Consider the following 14,481-nt stretch of genomic DNA (forward strand, 5'->3'; position numbering starts at 1 on the left):
ATCCCTCTGATCCTCCACACTGCCAAGAGTCTTACCATTAATATTATATTCTGCCATCATATTTGATCTACCAAAATGAACCACTTCACACTTATCTGGGTTGAACTCCGTCTGCCACTTCTCAGCCCAGTTTTGCATCCTATCAATGTCCCACTGTAACCTCTGACAACCCTCCACATTATCCACAACACCCCCAACCTTTGTGTCGTCAGCAAATTTACTAACCTGTCCCTCCACTTCCTCATCCAGGTCATTTATAAAAGTCACAAAGAGAAGAGGTCCCAGAACAGATCCCTGAGGCACACCACTGGTCACCAGCTTCCATGCAGATTATGACCAGTCTACAACCACTCTTTGCCTTCTGTGGGCAAGCCAGTTCTGGATCCACAAAACAATGTCCCCTTGGATCCCATGCCTCCATACTTTCTCAATAAGCCTTGCATGGGGTACCTTGTCAAATGCCTTGCTGAAATCCATATACACTACATCTACTGCTCTACCTTCATCAACGTGTTTAGTCACATCCTCAAAAAATTCAGTCAGGCTCTTAAGGCACAACCTGCCTTTGACAAACCCATGCTGACTATTCCTAATCATCTCCAAATGTTCATAAATCCCGCCTCTCAGGATCTTTTCCGTCAACTGACCAACCACTGAAGTAAGGCTCACTAGGCCTATAACTTGCTGGGCTATCCCTACTCCCTTTCTTGAATAAGGGAACAACTCCGGAACCTCTCCAGTCTCCATTGATGACGCAAAGATCATTGCCAGAGGCTCAGCAATCTCCTCCTCGCCCCCCACAGTAGCCTGGGGTACACCTCATCCGGTACCAGTGACCTATCCAATTTGATGCTTTCCAAAAGCTCCAGCACATCCTCTTTCTTAATATCTATATGCTCAAGCTTTTCATTCCACTGTAAATCACCCCTACTATCGCCAAGATCCTTTTCCGTAGTGAATACTGAAGCAAAATATTCATTAATGTCCTCTGCTATCTCCTCCTGTTCCATACACACTTTTCCACTGACACACTTGATTGGTCCTATTCTTTCACATCTTATCCTCTTGTTCTTCACATACTTGTAGAATGTCCCAGAGTTTTCCTTAATCCTGACTGCCAAGGCCTTCTCATGGCCCCATCTGGCTCTCCTAATTTTATTCTTAAACTCTTTCCTGCTAGCCTTATAATCTTCTAGATCTCTATCATTACCCAGTTTTTTGAACCTTTCGTAAGCTTTTCTTATCTTCTTGACTAGATTTTCAACAGCCTTTGTATACCACGGTTCCTGTCTCATTGGAACGTACCTACGCAGAACTCCATGCAAATATCCCCTGAACATTTGCCACATTTCTGCCGTACATTTCCCTGAGAACATCTGCTCTCAATTTATGCTTCCAAGTTCCTGCCTGATAGCCTCATAATTCCCCTTACTCCAATTAAACGCTTTCCTAACTTGTCTGTTCCTATCTCTCTCCAATGCTATGGTAAAGGATATAGAATTGTGATCACTATCTCCAAAATGCTCTCCCACTGAGAGATCTGACATCTGATCCGGTTCATTTCCCGATACCAGATCAAGTACAGCCTCTCCTCTTATAGGCTTATCTACATATTGTGTCAAGAGACCTTCCTGAGAACACCTAACAAACTCCACCCTATCTAAACCCCTCACTCTAGGGAGATGCCAATCGATATTGGGAAATTAAAATCTCCCACCATGACAACCCTGTTATTATTACACCTTTCCAGAATCTGTCTCCTCATCTGCTCCTCGGTGTCCCTGTTACTATTGCGTGGTCTATAAAAAGCACCCAGTAGAGTTATTGACCCCTTCCTGATCCTAACTTCCAACCACAGAGACTCTGGAGACAATCCTGCCATGACTTCCTCCTTTTCTGCAGCCGTGACACTATCTCTGAGCAGCACTAGACGCTAGACACTAGAATACTACAGCACAGTACAGGCTCTTTGGCCCTCGATGTTGTGCCGACCCATATATTCCTTTTAAAAAAGTACTAAACCCACACTACCCCGTAGCCCTCTATTTTTCTTTCATCCATGTGCCTGTCCAAGAAGCTCTTAAATACCCCTAATGTTTTAGCCTCCACCACCATCCCTGGCAAGTCATTCCAGGCACCCACACCCTCTGTGTAAAAAACATACCCCTGATGTCTCCCCTAAACTTCTCTCCCTTAACTTTGTACATATGCCCTCTGGTGTTTGCTATTCGTGCCCTGGGAAACAGGTATTGGCTATCCACCCTATCTATGCCTCTCATAATCTTGTAGACCTCTGTCAAGTTCCCTCTCATTCTTCTACACTCCAAAGAGAAAAGTCCCAGCTCTGCTAACCTTGCCTCATAAGACTTGTTTTCCAATCCAGGCAACGTCCTGGTAAATCTCCTCTGCACCCTCTCCATCGCTTCCACATCCTTCCTGTAATGAGGTGACCAGAACTGAACACCATACTCTAAGTGTGGTCTCACCAGAGATTTGTCGAGTTGCAACATGACCTCTCTACTCTTGAACTCAATCCCCCTGTTAATGAAGCCTAGCATCCCATAGGCCTTCTTAACTTTCCTATCAAACTGCGCAGTGACCTTGAGGGATGCATGAGTTTGAACCCCAAGGTCCCCCTGCTCATCCACACTCTCAACAGTGCCACGTCCCCACCTCTTTTGCCTCCCTGCCTATCCTTTCTGAAACGCCTAAAGCTTGGTACTCGAAGTAACCATTCCTGCCCCTGAGCCATCCAAGTCTCTGTAATGGCCACAACATCATGGCTCCACGCTCTTAGCTCATCTGCTTTGTTTATGGGGCCTCCAGCATTGTGTGTGTTTTGCCTTGGATTTCCAGCATCTGCAGATTTTCTCTTGTTTCTGACAGTCTCCACCCAGGTGGCATGAACATCAATTTCTCTAAATCCCAGTAACGACTCAATTCAATCTAACTCAAGTCTGGTTGTCATTCAATCATAGATGAATACATTAGCATCCATTTCAAGAGATCTAGAATACAAGACGGAAGTGATGCTGACGCTTCAGAAGGCACTGGTGAGGCCTCATCTTGAGCATTATGAACAGATTTAGTCTCCTCGTCTAAGAAAAGATGTGCTGGCATTGGAGAGGGTTCAGAGCAGGTTCACAAGGATGATTCCAGGAATATTTAATGGTTATCATACGAGGAACGTTTGATAGCTTTGGGTCTGTACTCACTGGAATTTAGAAGGATGGGGGGGGGGATCTCATTGAAATGTTTCAAATGTTTAAAGGCCTAGGCAAAGTAGATTTGGAAAGGATGTTTCCCATGGTGGGGGAGTCTTGGACAAGAGGGCACAGCCTCAGGATAGAGGGGCGCCCTTTCAAAACAGAGATGCGGAGAAATTTCTATCGCCAGGGGCTGATGTACTTGTGGAATATATTACCAAACGTGCTGTGAAAGCCATGTTGTTGGGTGTTTTTAAGGCAGAGATTGATCGGTTCTTGATTGGACACAGCCTCAAAAGTTATGGGGAGAAGGCTGGGGAGTGGGGCTGTGGAGGGGGAGGAAAGGATCAGTCATGATTAAATGGCAGAGCAGACTTGATGGGCCAAATGGCCTAATTCTGCTCCTATGTTTTATGGTCTTATGAATACTGACACACACAGCCAGACGAGCAAACATTGTTACTCCAGGGTCAAAATGCAAAACGCAGTACCAACAGTCACTCACACACACACACACACACACACACAAGAGAACAAGCACATGTACGATATCAGTAAAGTAGAGCCACACACGAAAAAAAATAGTCCAGACCCTGAGCCCATGAATGCAGCAGAAATTGGTGAGGCCGAATCTGGAGTATTGTGCTCTGTTTTGGTCACCAAATTACAGGAAGGACATAAATAAGGTTGAAAGAGTGCAGAGAAGGTTTACAAGGATGTTGCTGGGACTTGAGAAATTCCGTTACAGAGAAAGGTTGAATAGGTTAGGAATTTATTCCCTGGAGCGTAGAAGAATGAGGGGAGATTTGACTGAGGTATATAAAATTATGATGGGTATAGATAGAGTGAATGCAAGCAGGCTTTTTCCACTGAGGCAAGGGGAGAAAAAAACCAGAGGACATGGGTTAGGGGTGAAGGGGGAAAAATTTAAAGGGAACATTAGGGGGGGGCTTCTTCACACAGAGAGTGGTGGGAGTGTGGAATGAGCTGCCAGATGAGGTGGTAAATGCAGGTTCTTTTTTAACATTTAAGTATAAATTGGACAGATACATGGATGGGAGGTGTATGGAGGGATATGGTCAATGGGACTAGGCTGAGAACAGTTCGGAACAGCCAAGAAGGGCCAAAAGGCCTGTTTCTGTGCTGTAGTTTTTCTATGGTTTCTAAATCAGCAGTGAACCACAAACAACAGGAATTCTGCAGATGTTGGAAATTCAAGCAACACACATCAAAGTTGCTGGTGAACGCAGCGGGCCAGGCAGCATCTCTAGGAAGAGGTACAGTCGGCAAAGGGTCTCGACCTGAAACGTCAACTGTACCTCTTCCTAGAGATGCTGCCTGGCCTGCTGCGTTCACCAGCAACTTTGATGTGTGTTGCTTGAATTTCCAGCATCCGCAGAATTCCTGTTGTTTGAACCACCATACATCTTGTTTTCTGCTGAGCAAACACTAGGGGGCAGCACCGACTCCAGCCCGGGTGCCGTGCCACACCGCCCCCTAGTGGAGCGCACTGGTTCCTACGCCTCTCTCCTGGCGGCTGTAACCAGGAGACAGACAACAACGTAGACGCCACAGAAATCTGCAGACGTCCACAATACGAGCACTCTTTACAACTCTTTTACTCAGTAGAATTTTTTTTGTCTTTTTTCGCGCACATTGGTTATTTGTCAATTCCTGTCTGTTCAGTGCATTTATTTGCAAATGCCTGCAAGTCAATGAATGTCAGGATAGTATATGGTAAAGTATACAGTAGGTACCTTTGGTAATAAATTTACTTTGAAATTTGATCCACTCCTCTCTGTTTGGGTTTTTGATATTCCAGCTGCCCTTTTCCTTAGGGAGGGGGGCGGAATCTGTTAGGTTTTTGTGTAGGGGGAGGAGTGAGGTGGTTTTGGGGTTTGTGAGTTTTTTTTCTGTGCCATGGGGCAGTGGGGGGGGCGGGGAAGAATTGATATATTTTCTTTCATCAACTCCCATGGTCTTTCTGTATTTCATGGCCATCTGGAGAAGATGAATATCAGAGTTGTACTGTACGTGCATATTTTGACAACAAAATGCATCCTTGAACCTTTACCGATTTGGGGGGGGGGGTGTGACCGAGAACTCCAGATGAGAGTTAATTTAAATTACACCATGCCATTCCATCTATGGAACTGAATCGGGTTTAGTATTACTGACACATGCTGTGAAATTTGTTGATACGCAAAAGCAGCACGGGGCAATACATAAAAAAAACACCATTAATTTACAAGAAGAAATGCAGTGGATTCCAGTTGATTAGGACACGTCAGGACCGGGATACTTTGGCCCACTTAGCTGAAGTTCCGTGGAAGTAGTAAAAAGGTATAAAGAAGACAAACTACTATTAAACTGAGTAACAAATTATGTACTTAAATGAAATTCAGAACACTACCAATACTACTACAGTACTATAAAACTGTTCCTAATAGTTATCGACAGAGGAATCTATCTGGTGTACGCTAAATGTTACTGAACAAAATCCGCAGACTCCAAGTGGAGTCTCCTCAGCAGGTCAGGCAGCGACTATGGAAAAATCAAACAGGCGATGTTTCGGGCTGAGACCCTTCAATGAGACTCTTTTGATCACTCTTCTCCATAGATGCTGCCTGACCTGCTGAGCTCCTCGAACATCTTGTGTGTGCGAGGCCTTGGGTTTCCAGCATCCATAGAGTTTCTCCTGTTGGCAGCAGTCTCCTGCCCCAAGTAAGCAGAAGGTCTCCTATCTAGTATCTACTCTTTAAGAGTTATTCCAAATAAGGACTGTCACCATTAACCACAATTTTATTATATATATATATATATGTGTGTGTGTGTGTGTGTGTGTGTGTGTGTGTAGAAAAACCAGACCAAAAATATTGTGGTAATATTCAGATTGTCAGTTCAGAAATCTGACGACAGAAGTGTTTTTGGGCAAATTTATAGTTCATGTTATGACCTCTTCCTGGTTTCAGGTCACTTTTTTTTGTCGTTGCTGTCTTGGGCGACTGTGAATCGGGGCGGCCTGCGGATAACGGACACTGAGCTGAACTGAATATACCTGCTGTCTTTCGATTTTGCGTTTTATACCCTGTATTGTTTTCCACTCGTTGTTAATGCTGCTTTCAGGTTGGGGGGGGGGGTGATCACAGAAGAAGAGGGTTTTTCCATGGCATTTCTTTGTTTGGTGGCTGTCTGTGGACTGTATAATAAATGTACTTTCATAAACGTGCCTGCACTTTGACTCTTTGAAGCTGTTCCTGAAACATTGCCCCAGATAGGTTTGTTGTCGCTTTCCACGCATCAGGTGGCATTGTACGAGGCCAAGCTGCTAGCTCGACACTCACGAATGAGAAAGCATGGAAGGAGCCGGCCGGATTCGAACCCGGGCCCACTCGCCTCAAAGTCCGGTGCTGATGCCCCTACACCACTGGCTGGCTAATAGGAGTAATGAGAAAATTCCAGAGGAAATACTCGGCAACCAAACACAGAATTATTTATTCATATAAAATTTAGTAACAATTTCTACAGTGAAGTCGAGTCTCAACACTCAGCGCAAGGTTATGGGAACAGGAAGGAGGATAGTGGGCAGGAAATAGTGAGAGTCCCAGCTCAGAACTGTGGCCTCTGGCATGGATCCAGAGAGAGAGAGAGAGAGAGAACGAGAGAGAGAACGAACTGGTTTGTGGCACGATTGAACCCGTCACAGGACAGATTAGTCATTTTCAGGAGTACAGGGGTGTGCAGTAGAGGGAAGGGAAGGGGAAGGTTTTCAAAAAAACCTCATGCTAAGAATATCCAACGTCTTGGCTCAGGAGAGTGTGATGAGTTAGCGGCGCAGAAAGAGGACAACCCTTCCAGTGCTCTCCGGTTCCCAGCTCGGCCCTCTTAGTGGTTTCAGTAGTTAAGGGAGCACAAAGATGGAACCAAAGGAGCTCTAGGGAAAGCTGGGTGGGCCGATTTCACTCTGAAAGGGAGGGGGTTTTGGGGGGAGGGAACGCTGCTGCTGGGGGGGGGGGAAGATTACAGGAAGGCGTCGCACCACTCCCGCAGACAGGTGTGGCAGTCGTTGCTTTGCTTGGAGTTGGCCTGGCAGGTGTCTTTCAGCCACTCCTTGAACAGCTCCTCGTCCTTCTTCAGGACCAGGAATTGGCCCAGCACCACGTACGCCTGGGGGTGAGGGAGGGAGGGAGAGAGGTCAGCACACAGCTCCCGCAAACAAGCCGGCGTACAAAGCAGAGATCTCAACTATACCGAGCCTTTCAGCCAGTTTGGAACAGCGCAATTTAGTTGGCTCAGGCTTGTTGGCAAGGCAAACCGTAAAAGAGACAATAATCCTACAAACCCCACATGCCTTCTCCCCCAACCCCCATAACGTTAGTGCAAGATTTCTAATCAATCAGGTGACAGCATTTCAAGGCATAAAAGCATGCAGACATGGTCAAGAGGTTCAGAATGGGTAAGAAATATGATCTAAGTGACTCTGGACGTGGAATGATTGTTGGTGCCAGATGGGGTGGTTTGAGTATCTGAGAAATAGCTGATTCCTTGCGATTTTCATGCAACAGGAGCAGGAGTTGGCCACCTGATCAGTCAAACCTGCTCTATCACTCAGTAAGATCATGTTGATGGGTCATCTACTGTACACGGTTGGCCTCCGGTATATCGGCGAGACCCGACATCAATCGGGAACTGCTTTGTCCAGCACCTACGCTCCGTCCGCCAGAAAAAGTGGGCCACCTATTTCAATTCTACTTCCCATCCCGTCACGCCAGTCCGTGGCCTCCACTACTGCCGCGATGTGGCCACATTCAGTTTGGAGGAACCGCACCTCATATTCCGACTGGGTAGCCTCCAACCTGGTGGCATGAACATCGATTTCTTGAACTTCCAGTAATGCCCCCCTCCATTTCCCTCTGACCTCATTTTACCTGCCCATCACCTCCTTCTGGTGCCCCCCCCCAATTTCCATGGTCTTCCACCCTCTATCAGATTCCCTTTTCAGCCTTTCACCTCTTTCAACTTCCCATCTTTACTTCACCCCCCCCCAGTTTCACCTTTCACCCACCACCTCGTACTTCTTTCACCCCTACCCCCACCTTCTTATCCTGACTGCTCATCTTTCTTCTCCCCCCAGTCCTGAGGAAGGGTCTTAGCCCGAAACATCGGCCGCTTTCCCCTTTGCTGCCCGGCCCGCTGAGACACACACCAGGCGGACAGGAAGTCAGCATTGTGTGCGTGCTGCTAAGATCATGGCTGACCTGGGCACGCCTTTTCCCCATAACCCTCAATTCCCTTGCTGTACAAAACAATCTTACTCTGTCGTAAATATATTTGATGGGGGTACCTCTACTGGGCAGAGAATTCCAGATTCACTTCTCCAAGAAAAGCTGATTCTCCTCACCTCTGTCCTAAATCTACTCCCCTGGAATTTGAAGTTTGATTAGCCAGGGCATCAAAGGGTACAGGGAGAAGGCAGGGGAGTGGGGACGAATGGAAGAATTGGATCAGCCCATGATTGAATGGCGCAGACTCGATGGGCTGAATGGCCTACTTCTGCGCCTATATCTTATGGTCTAAGCTATGGTGGCGCCACAGCACAGACACAAAACGTGTGCCCAACCGTTACTCCGTCCAGCCCCGTTGAATGGCAGCTGGACCCCCCCACCCTCCCCATCCACGCACTGACCCCGAACGTCTCTAAAATAGTGAAATCGAACCCATCTCCACCACTTCCACTAGCGGCTTGCTCCACAGACTCACCACCCTCTTAAATATTTCACCTTCCACCCCTAACCCATGACCTCTAGCTCCAGCCTCACCCAACCCAATTTGAGAATTCCACAGATTCAACTCCTCTCGGGGGCGGGGGGGGGTGAGGGGGGAGTCTTTCCTCCTCATCTCCAATCTTATTGTCGAACAGGAGGGATCTTCCTAATCACTGACGTATGGCGTGAAATTTGTTGTTTTGTGGCAGCAGTATATCTCGCCAAAGTTCTGCACCCCCAGGCTCGATAGAACACGTCCCCCTCGTTCTGCTGTCACTTACCAGCGAAAACGACTTTCCTGACCAGCTTGCCCGACAATTCATAACTTTGCACGGTCCCTTCTCATTCTTCTGAATACCGCGCTCGCCGGCAGCTCGTCCCGCCTCGGGTTCCCCTCAAACATTACACCTTTCACCCCTAACCCACGACCTCTGGTTGCAGTCCCAACTTCAGAGGTAAAAGCCCGCTGGCGTTTACCCAGGTTGGCTGTCTTGTTGCCGATTGGTGGGTGGGGGGGTTTGGAAGGGTGTGGAGATCTGGGGCTTGTTGTTGAACTTTCTCCACACGGGCGATGTTAGGTTTTTTTGTGTGCAGTGGAGGGAGGGTTGGGGTTTGATGTTATCGCCCCTGTTTTTTCTTCCCCTTGCGGCCGATATGTTAAGATTTTTTTTGCAAGGGAGCAGTTTAAGGATTGACGTTCAAGCTGCTGTTTTCAGGGTGGGCGATCTGTTAGTTCTTGTGTGTGGGGGGGGTGCAGTTTGCAAGGTTTTGTTTCGTTTTCTTTCTTGTGATGACTTTTCTTTCAACAATTTCCGCGGTCTTTCTGTATCTCGTGGCTATCTGGAGAAGGCGAATCTCAGAGTTGTATCGTACGTGCTTACTTTGAAAATTGAAATGAACCTTCTGAACCATCAAAAATTCATGCACCTTTGTCCATACCTTTCGGTACTGGTGACAATAGACAATAGGTGCAGGAGTAGGCCATTCGGCCCTTTGAGCCAGCACCGGATCCAACAAGCTACCAATCGCTAATGTCCTGCTGTTAGCCTCGGTGTACTTTAGAGTTTAGAGAGATTTGACCGAGGACAAGACGGGCAACGGCTCTCCCACTTCCACTGAGTGGGAGAGTACCCTCAGTTCTGCAGGAGGATCCGGTGGGTAACGAGTGAGGGAGATAGGGGATGGGGAGGCTTGACTGCTCACCTTGTCAAATCCTTGATCTTCCAATCTCTGGCCGAGGGTTTCGCCAATCCCCGCCAGGCACTTCACAGACTTCTCGCCCATGGGCTCGGCCACGAAGTCGCGGTGCTTCTGTGACGTCGACATCCTGTCCGCAGGTGTGTGTCTGCGCCGTAACGAAAGAGATTATCGCCAGACAGCACCGAGACAGGCCCGCGGTGCCCACTCCAAGCCAGGTATAGTAATCTCCCCACCCTGAATCCCTCCAAACCACTACCCACTGGCCTCCGACTCCGCTGCAGGGAAAAGTTCCTCCCTCTCTTCACCTCAAGTGATTTTGTACTCCATTCGGACTGATGGCACAGCGTACCTTCACCAAGACGGATGTACGGGGGACCCAGGGAGGGGCTGCACCTCTGGCGTAGGGGCTCCTTGTGTCCGCTCTGGGCCAGCTCGCCCAACCTTGGGCCCTGCCGGACACTCGGCTCTCACCTGCGGAGCCACAGCAGCCGCTCCCCGGTACACCGCTCTAGCAGGCGATGGCCTCGTACCCCGGTGTGTTCGAGGCACGCCAGCCAGCTCCAGCGGACCCAGCAGATGAGACCTAATGCCTAGGAGCACGCCTCTGCAGTGCTCCGTGGAGAGCAAGGGGTATGGGAGGAGATAGAGAGCCCTCCACAGCAAACGACGGAGACCCCAGTTTGCGACGACCGCTCCTCCCACCGGATCCAGACCTCCAAGATCGTCCCCAGTTCCAGTTTAAAAACTCTCCTGCACGGGCCCGCTGTCATCCGACAACCGGAGGCAGAACGGGTCTGCGGCTGTCCAAACCCCAGCCCGACCCAAGGCAGAAGGAACCAAACACCATCCGAAAACTGCGCGGAGGAAGAAAAGCCGTCCCACAGTGGGCTCAAGACGCTCGGGTAATTTGGCAAAGACAGACACTGAACTGAAATAAAAAGGCATTTTTTCAGAAAGAGCATTGGAATTTCTTTAGAAACCGGCAAAAAAAGGGTGGATGGTAACGACACGGTAGCACGACGGTTTACAATGCTGGCAAACCAAGTTCAATTCCCACCGCTGGCTGTAAGGAGTCTGTACGTTCTCCCCGTGACCGCGTGGGTTTCCTCCGGTTTCCTCCCGCAGTCCAAAGACTGACCGGTTAATGGGTCATTGTAAATTGTCCCATGATTAGGCTCGGGTTAAATCCGGGGTTGCTGGGTGGTGAGGCTCGAAGGGCCCATTCTGCACCGTATCTCAATAAAACAAAAGATATTTATAGGAAGAGAGATATGAAAATAAAACTAACATAATACAACAGCAGACAGTAAAATTCCCCGTTGACACCACCAAAGTAAATGGTAGATGACAGGATTCGGGAGAAGGAGAGAGGATTTGTTGAAGATGCAGAAACCACAAGATTATCAGCAAAGCAGTGGGGGCAAGGATAAGATCCCCAGAGCCAGCAGCCTGCAGACCTAGGGGGTCGAAGGGAAGTGGGAACAGGTATTGGGAAAGCGGTGGCTGGAATCCACCTAAACTCTCTGCATTCCCGGGGTTACGAGGCAAAAGCAGAAATGGGAGATGGAGGGTGGGCAGAGTAGGAAACCAGTGGCTGAGAGTCTCAAGTCTGGGGGGGGGGGGTCACGAGGAAGGTAGGGGGAAAGAGGGAGGGATTGAGGAAAAGGCAGGTAGGGTGAGGGGGACAAGAGAATGGGAGGGGTGTGAGAAGGTGTTGTGTGGGGTGGGGGGAGGGAATGGTGTACGGGGCAAGGAGGGGTAGGGGAAGGTGTATGGGGCAGCGAGGGGGAAGGTGCGGGGAGGGAGGAGGGGGAGGGGAAGGTGTGGGGAGGAGGGGAGGGGAAGGTGTGGGGAGGAGGGGAGGGGGAGGGGGAGGGGGAGGCGTAGGGAGGGGGAAGGTGGAAGGCGGAGGGGGGGAAGGTGGAGGGGGGGAAAGGTGTAGGGAGGGAGGGGGAAGGTGTAGGGAGGGGGGAAGGTGTAGGGAGGGAGGGGGAAGGTGGAGGGAGGGGGGAAGGTGGAGGGAGGGGGGAAGGTGGAGGGAGGGGGGAAGGTGGAGGGAGGGGGAGGGGGAAGGTGTAGGGAGGGAGGGGGGAAGGTGTAGGGAGGGGGAGGGGGAAGGTGTAGGGAGGGGGGAAGGTGGAAGGAGGGAGGGGGGAAGGTGGAGGGAGGGAGGGGGAAGGTGGAAGGAGGGAGGGGGGAAGGTGGAAGGAGGGAGGGGGGAAGGTGGAGGGAGGGAGGGGGAAGGTGGAGGGAGGGGGGAAGGTGGAGGGAGGGAGGGGGAAGGTGTAGGGAGGGAGGGGGAAGGTGTAGGGAGGGAGGGGGAAGGTGTAGGGAGGGAGGGGGAAGGTGGAGGGAGGGAGGGGGAAGGTGTAGGGAGGGGGGAAGGTGTAGGGAGGGAGGGGGAAGGTGTAGGGAGGGGGAAGGTGTAGGGAGGGAGGGGGAAGGTGTAGGGAGGGAGGGGGAAGGTGTAGGGAGGGAGGGGGAAGGTGTAGGGAGGGAGGGGGAAGGTGGAGGGAGGGAGGGGGAAGGTGTAGGGAGGGAGGGGGAAGGTGGAGGGAGGGAGGGGGAAGGTGGAGGGAGGGAGGGGGAAGGTGTAGGGAGGGAGGGGGAAGGTGTAGGGAGGGAGGGGGAAGGTGTAGGGAGGGAGGGGGAAGGTGGAGGGAGGGAGGGGGAAGGTGTAGGGAGGGAGGGGGAAGGTGTAGGGAGGGAGGGGGAAGGTGTAGGGAGGGAGGGGGAAGGTGGAGGGAGGGAGGGGGGAAGGTGGAGGGAGGGAGGGGGAAGGTGGAGGGAGGGAGGGGGAAGGTGTAGGGAGGGAGGGGGAAGGTGTAGGGAGGGAGGGGGAAGGTGTAGGGAGGGAGGGGGAAGGTGGAGGGAGGGAGGGGGAAGGTGTAGGGAGGGAGGGGGAAGGTGTAGGGAGGGAGGGGGAAGGTGGAGGGAGGGAGGGGGAAGGTGTAGGGAGGGAGGGGGAAGGTGTAGGGAGGGAGGGGGAAGGTGTAGGGAGGGAGGGGGGAAGGTGTAGGGAGGGAGGGGGAAGGTGGAGGGAGGGAGGGGGAAGGTGTAGGGAGGGGGGAAGGTGTAGGGAGGGAGGGGGGAAGGTGTAGGGAGGGAGGGGGGAAGGTGTAGGGAGGGAGGGGGAAGGTGGAGGGAGGGAGGGGGAAGGTGTAGGGAGGGAGGGGGAAGGTGGAGGGAGGGAGGGGGAAGGTGTAGGGAGGGAGGGGGAAGGTGTAGGGAGGGAGGGGGAAGGTGTAGGGAGGGAGGGGGGAAGGTGTAGGGAGGGAGGGGGGAAGGTGTAGGGAGGGAGGGGGGAAGGTGTAGGGAGGGAGGGGGGAAGGTGTAGGGAGGGAGGGGGAAGGTGGAGGGAGGGAGGGGGAAGGTGTAGGGAGGGAGGGGGAAGGTGGAGGGAGGGAGGGGGAAGGTGTAGGGAGGGAGGGGGAAGGTGTAGGGAGGGAGGGGGAAGGTGTAGGGAGGGAGGGGGGAAGGTGTAGGGAGGGAGGGGGAAGGTGGAGGGAGGGAGGGGGAAGGTGTAGGGAGGGGGGAAGGTGTAGGGAGGGAGGGGGGAAGGTGTAGGGAGGGAGGGGGGAAGGTGTAGGGAGGGAGGGGGAAGGTGTAGGGAGGGAGGGGGAAGGTGTAGGGAGGGAGGGGGAAGGTGTAGGGAGGGAGGGGGGAAGGTGTAGGGAGGGAGGGGGGAAGGTGTAGGGAGGGAGGGGGAAGGTGTAGGGAGGGAGGGGGAAGGTGTAGGGAGGGAGGGGGAAGGTGGAGGGAGGGAGGGGGAAGGTGTAGGGAGGGAGGGGGAAGGTGTAGGGAGGGGGGAAGGTGTAGGGAGGGAGGGGGGAAGGTGTAGGGAGGGAGGGGGGAAGGTGTAGGGAGGGAGGGGGAAGGTGGAGGGAGGGAGGGGGAAGGTGTAGGGAGGGAGGGGGGAAGGTGGAGGGACGGAAGCCTCTCAGCCCAGGTCTACGAACACCCACCAGCAAGACCTGCCCCTCCTAATCTACGACTATCACCGTTGCAACCAAACTCCCCCCACCCCGCCAGGCGCTCCCCCGAATCCCGCGACCCCGGGCGCTCCTTCGCGCTCCCTCCTCACCCAGCTCCAATCCCGCCAACCGACTGCTTCTGGGTCACGATCGCCGGCCGGTCCGCCGCTTTATAGTTCCCCCGTTCCCGCCTCCCTGTGCCTTTCAGTCGTTCCGGACGGGGAAATTCCAGCACCCGCCCCCCCCCCCACACCTTCCTTTTCTTTTCCTCCATCCACTCCTCCTGCCCCGCTCCCTCTCTCACCCTTCCCGATAATTGCTCAGGTCTGAGGTGGA

At 51.9% G+C, this 14,481-nt stretch overlaps 1 protein-coding gene across 1 annotated transcript; it reads right to left on the reverse strand.

Annotated features, from left to right (window-relative positions):
• Nucleotides 1-6,677: 6,677 nt before the first annotated feature.
• On the reverse strand, nucleotides 6,678-14,347 carry LOC140189088 (barrier-to-autointegration factor B). Its single transcript, XM_072245788.1, has 3 exons — nucleotides 14,256-14,347; nucleotides 10,175-10,316; nucleotides 6,678-7,373 (listed from the first exon to the last, which is right to left on the reverse strand). The coding sequence occupies exons 2-3, from the start codon at nucleotides 10,295-10,297 to the stop codon at nucleotides 7,227-7,229; spliced, it is 270 nt and encodes an 89-aa protein (XP_072101889.1). The 5' UTR covers nucleotides 10,298-10,316; nucleotides 14,256-14,347; the 3' UTR covers nucleotides 6,678-7,226.
• Nucleotides 14,348-14,481: the final 134 nt, after the last annotated feature.

The sequence above is a fragment of the Mobula birostris genome, chromosome 28 (genome assembly GCF_030028105.1).
Source record: "Mobula birostris isolate sMobBir1 chromosome 28, sMobBir1.hap1, whole genome shotgun sequence".
Lineage (NCBI taxonomy): Eukaryota > Metazoa > Chordata > Chondrichthyes > Myliobatiformes > Myliobatidae > Mobula > Mobula birostris.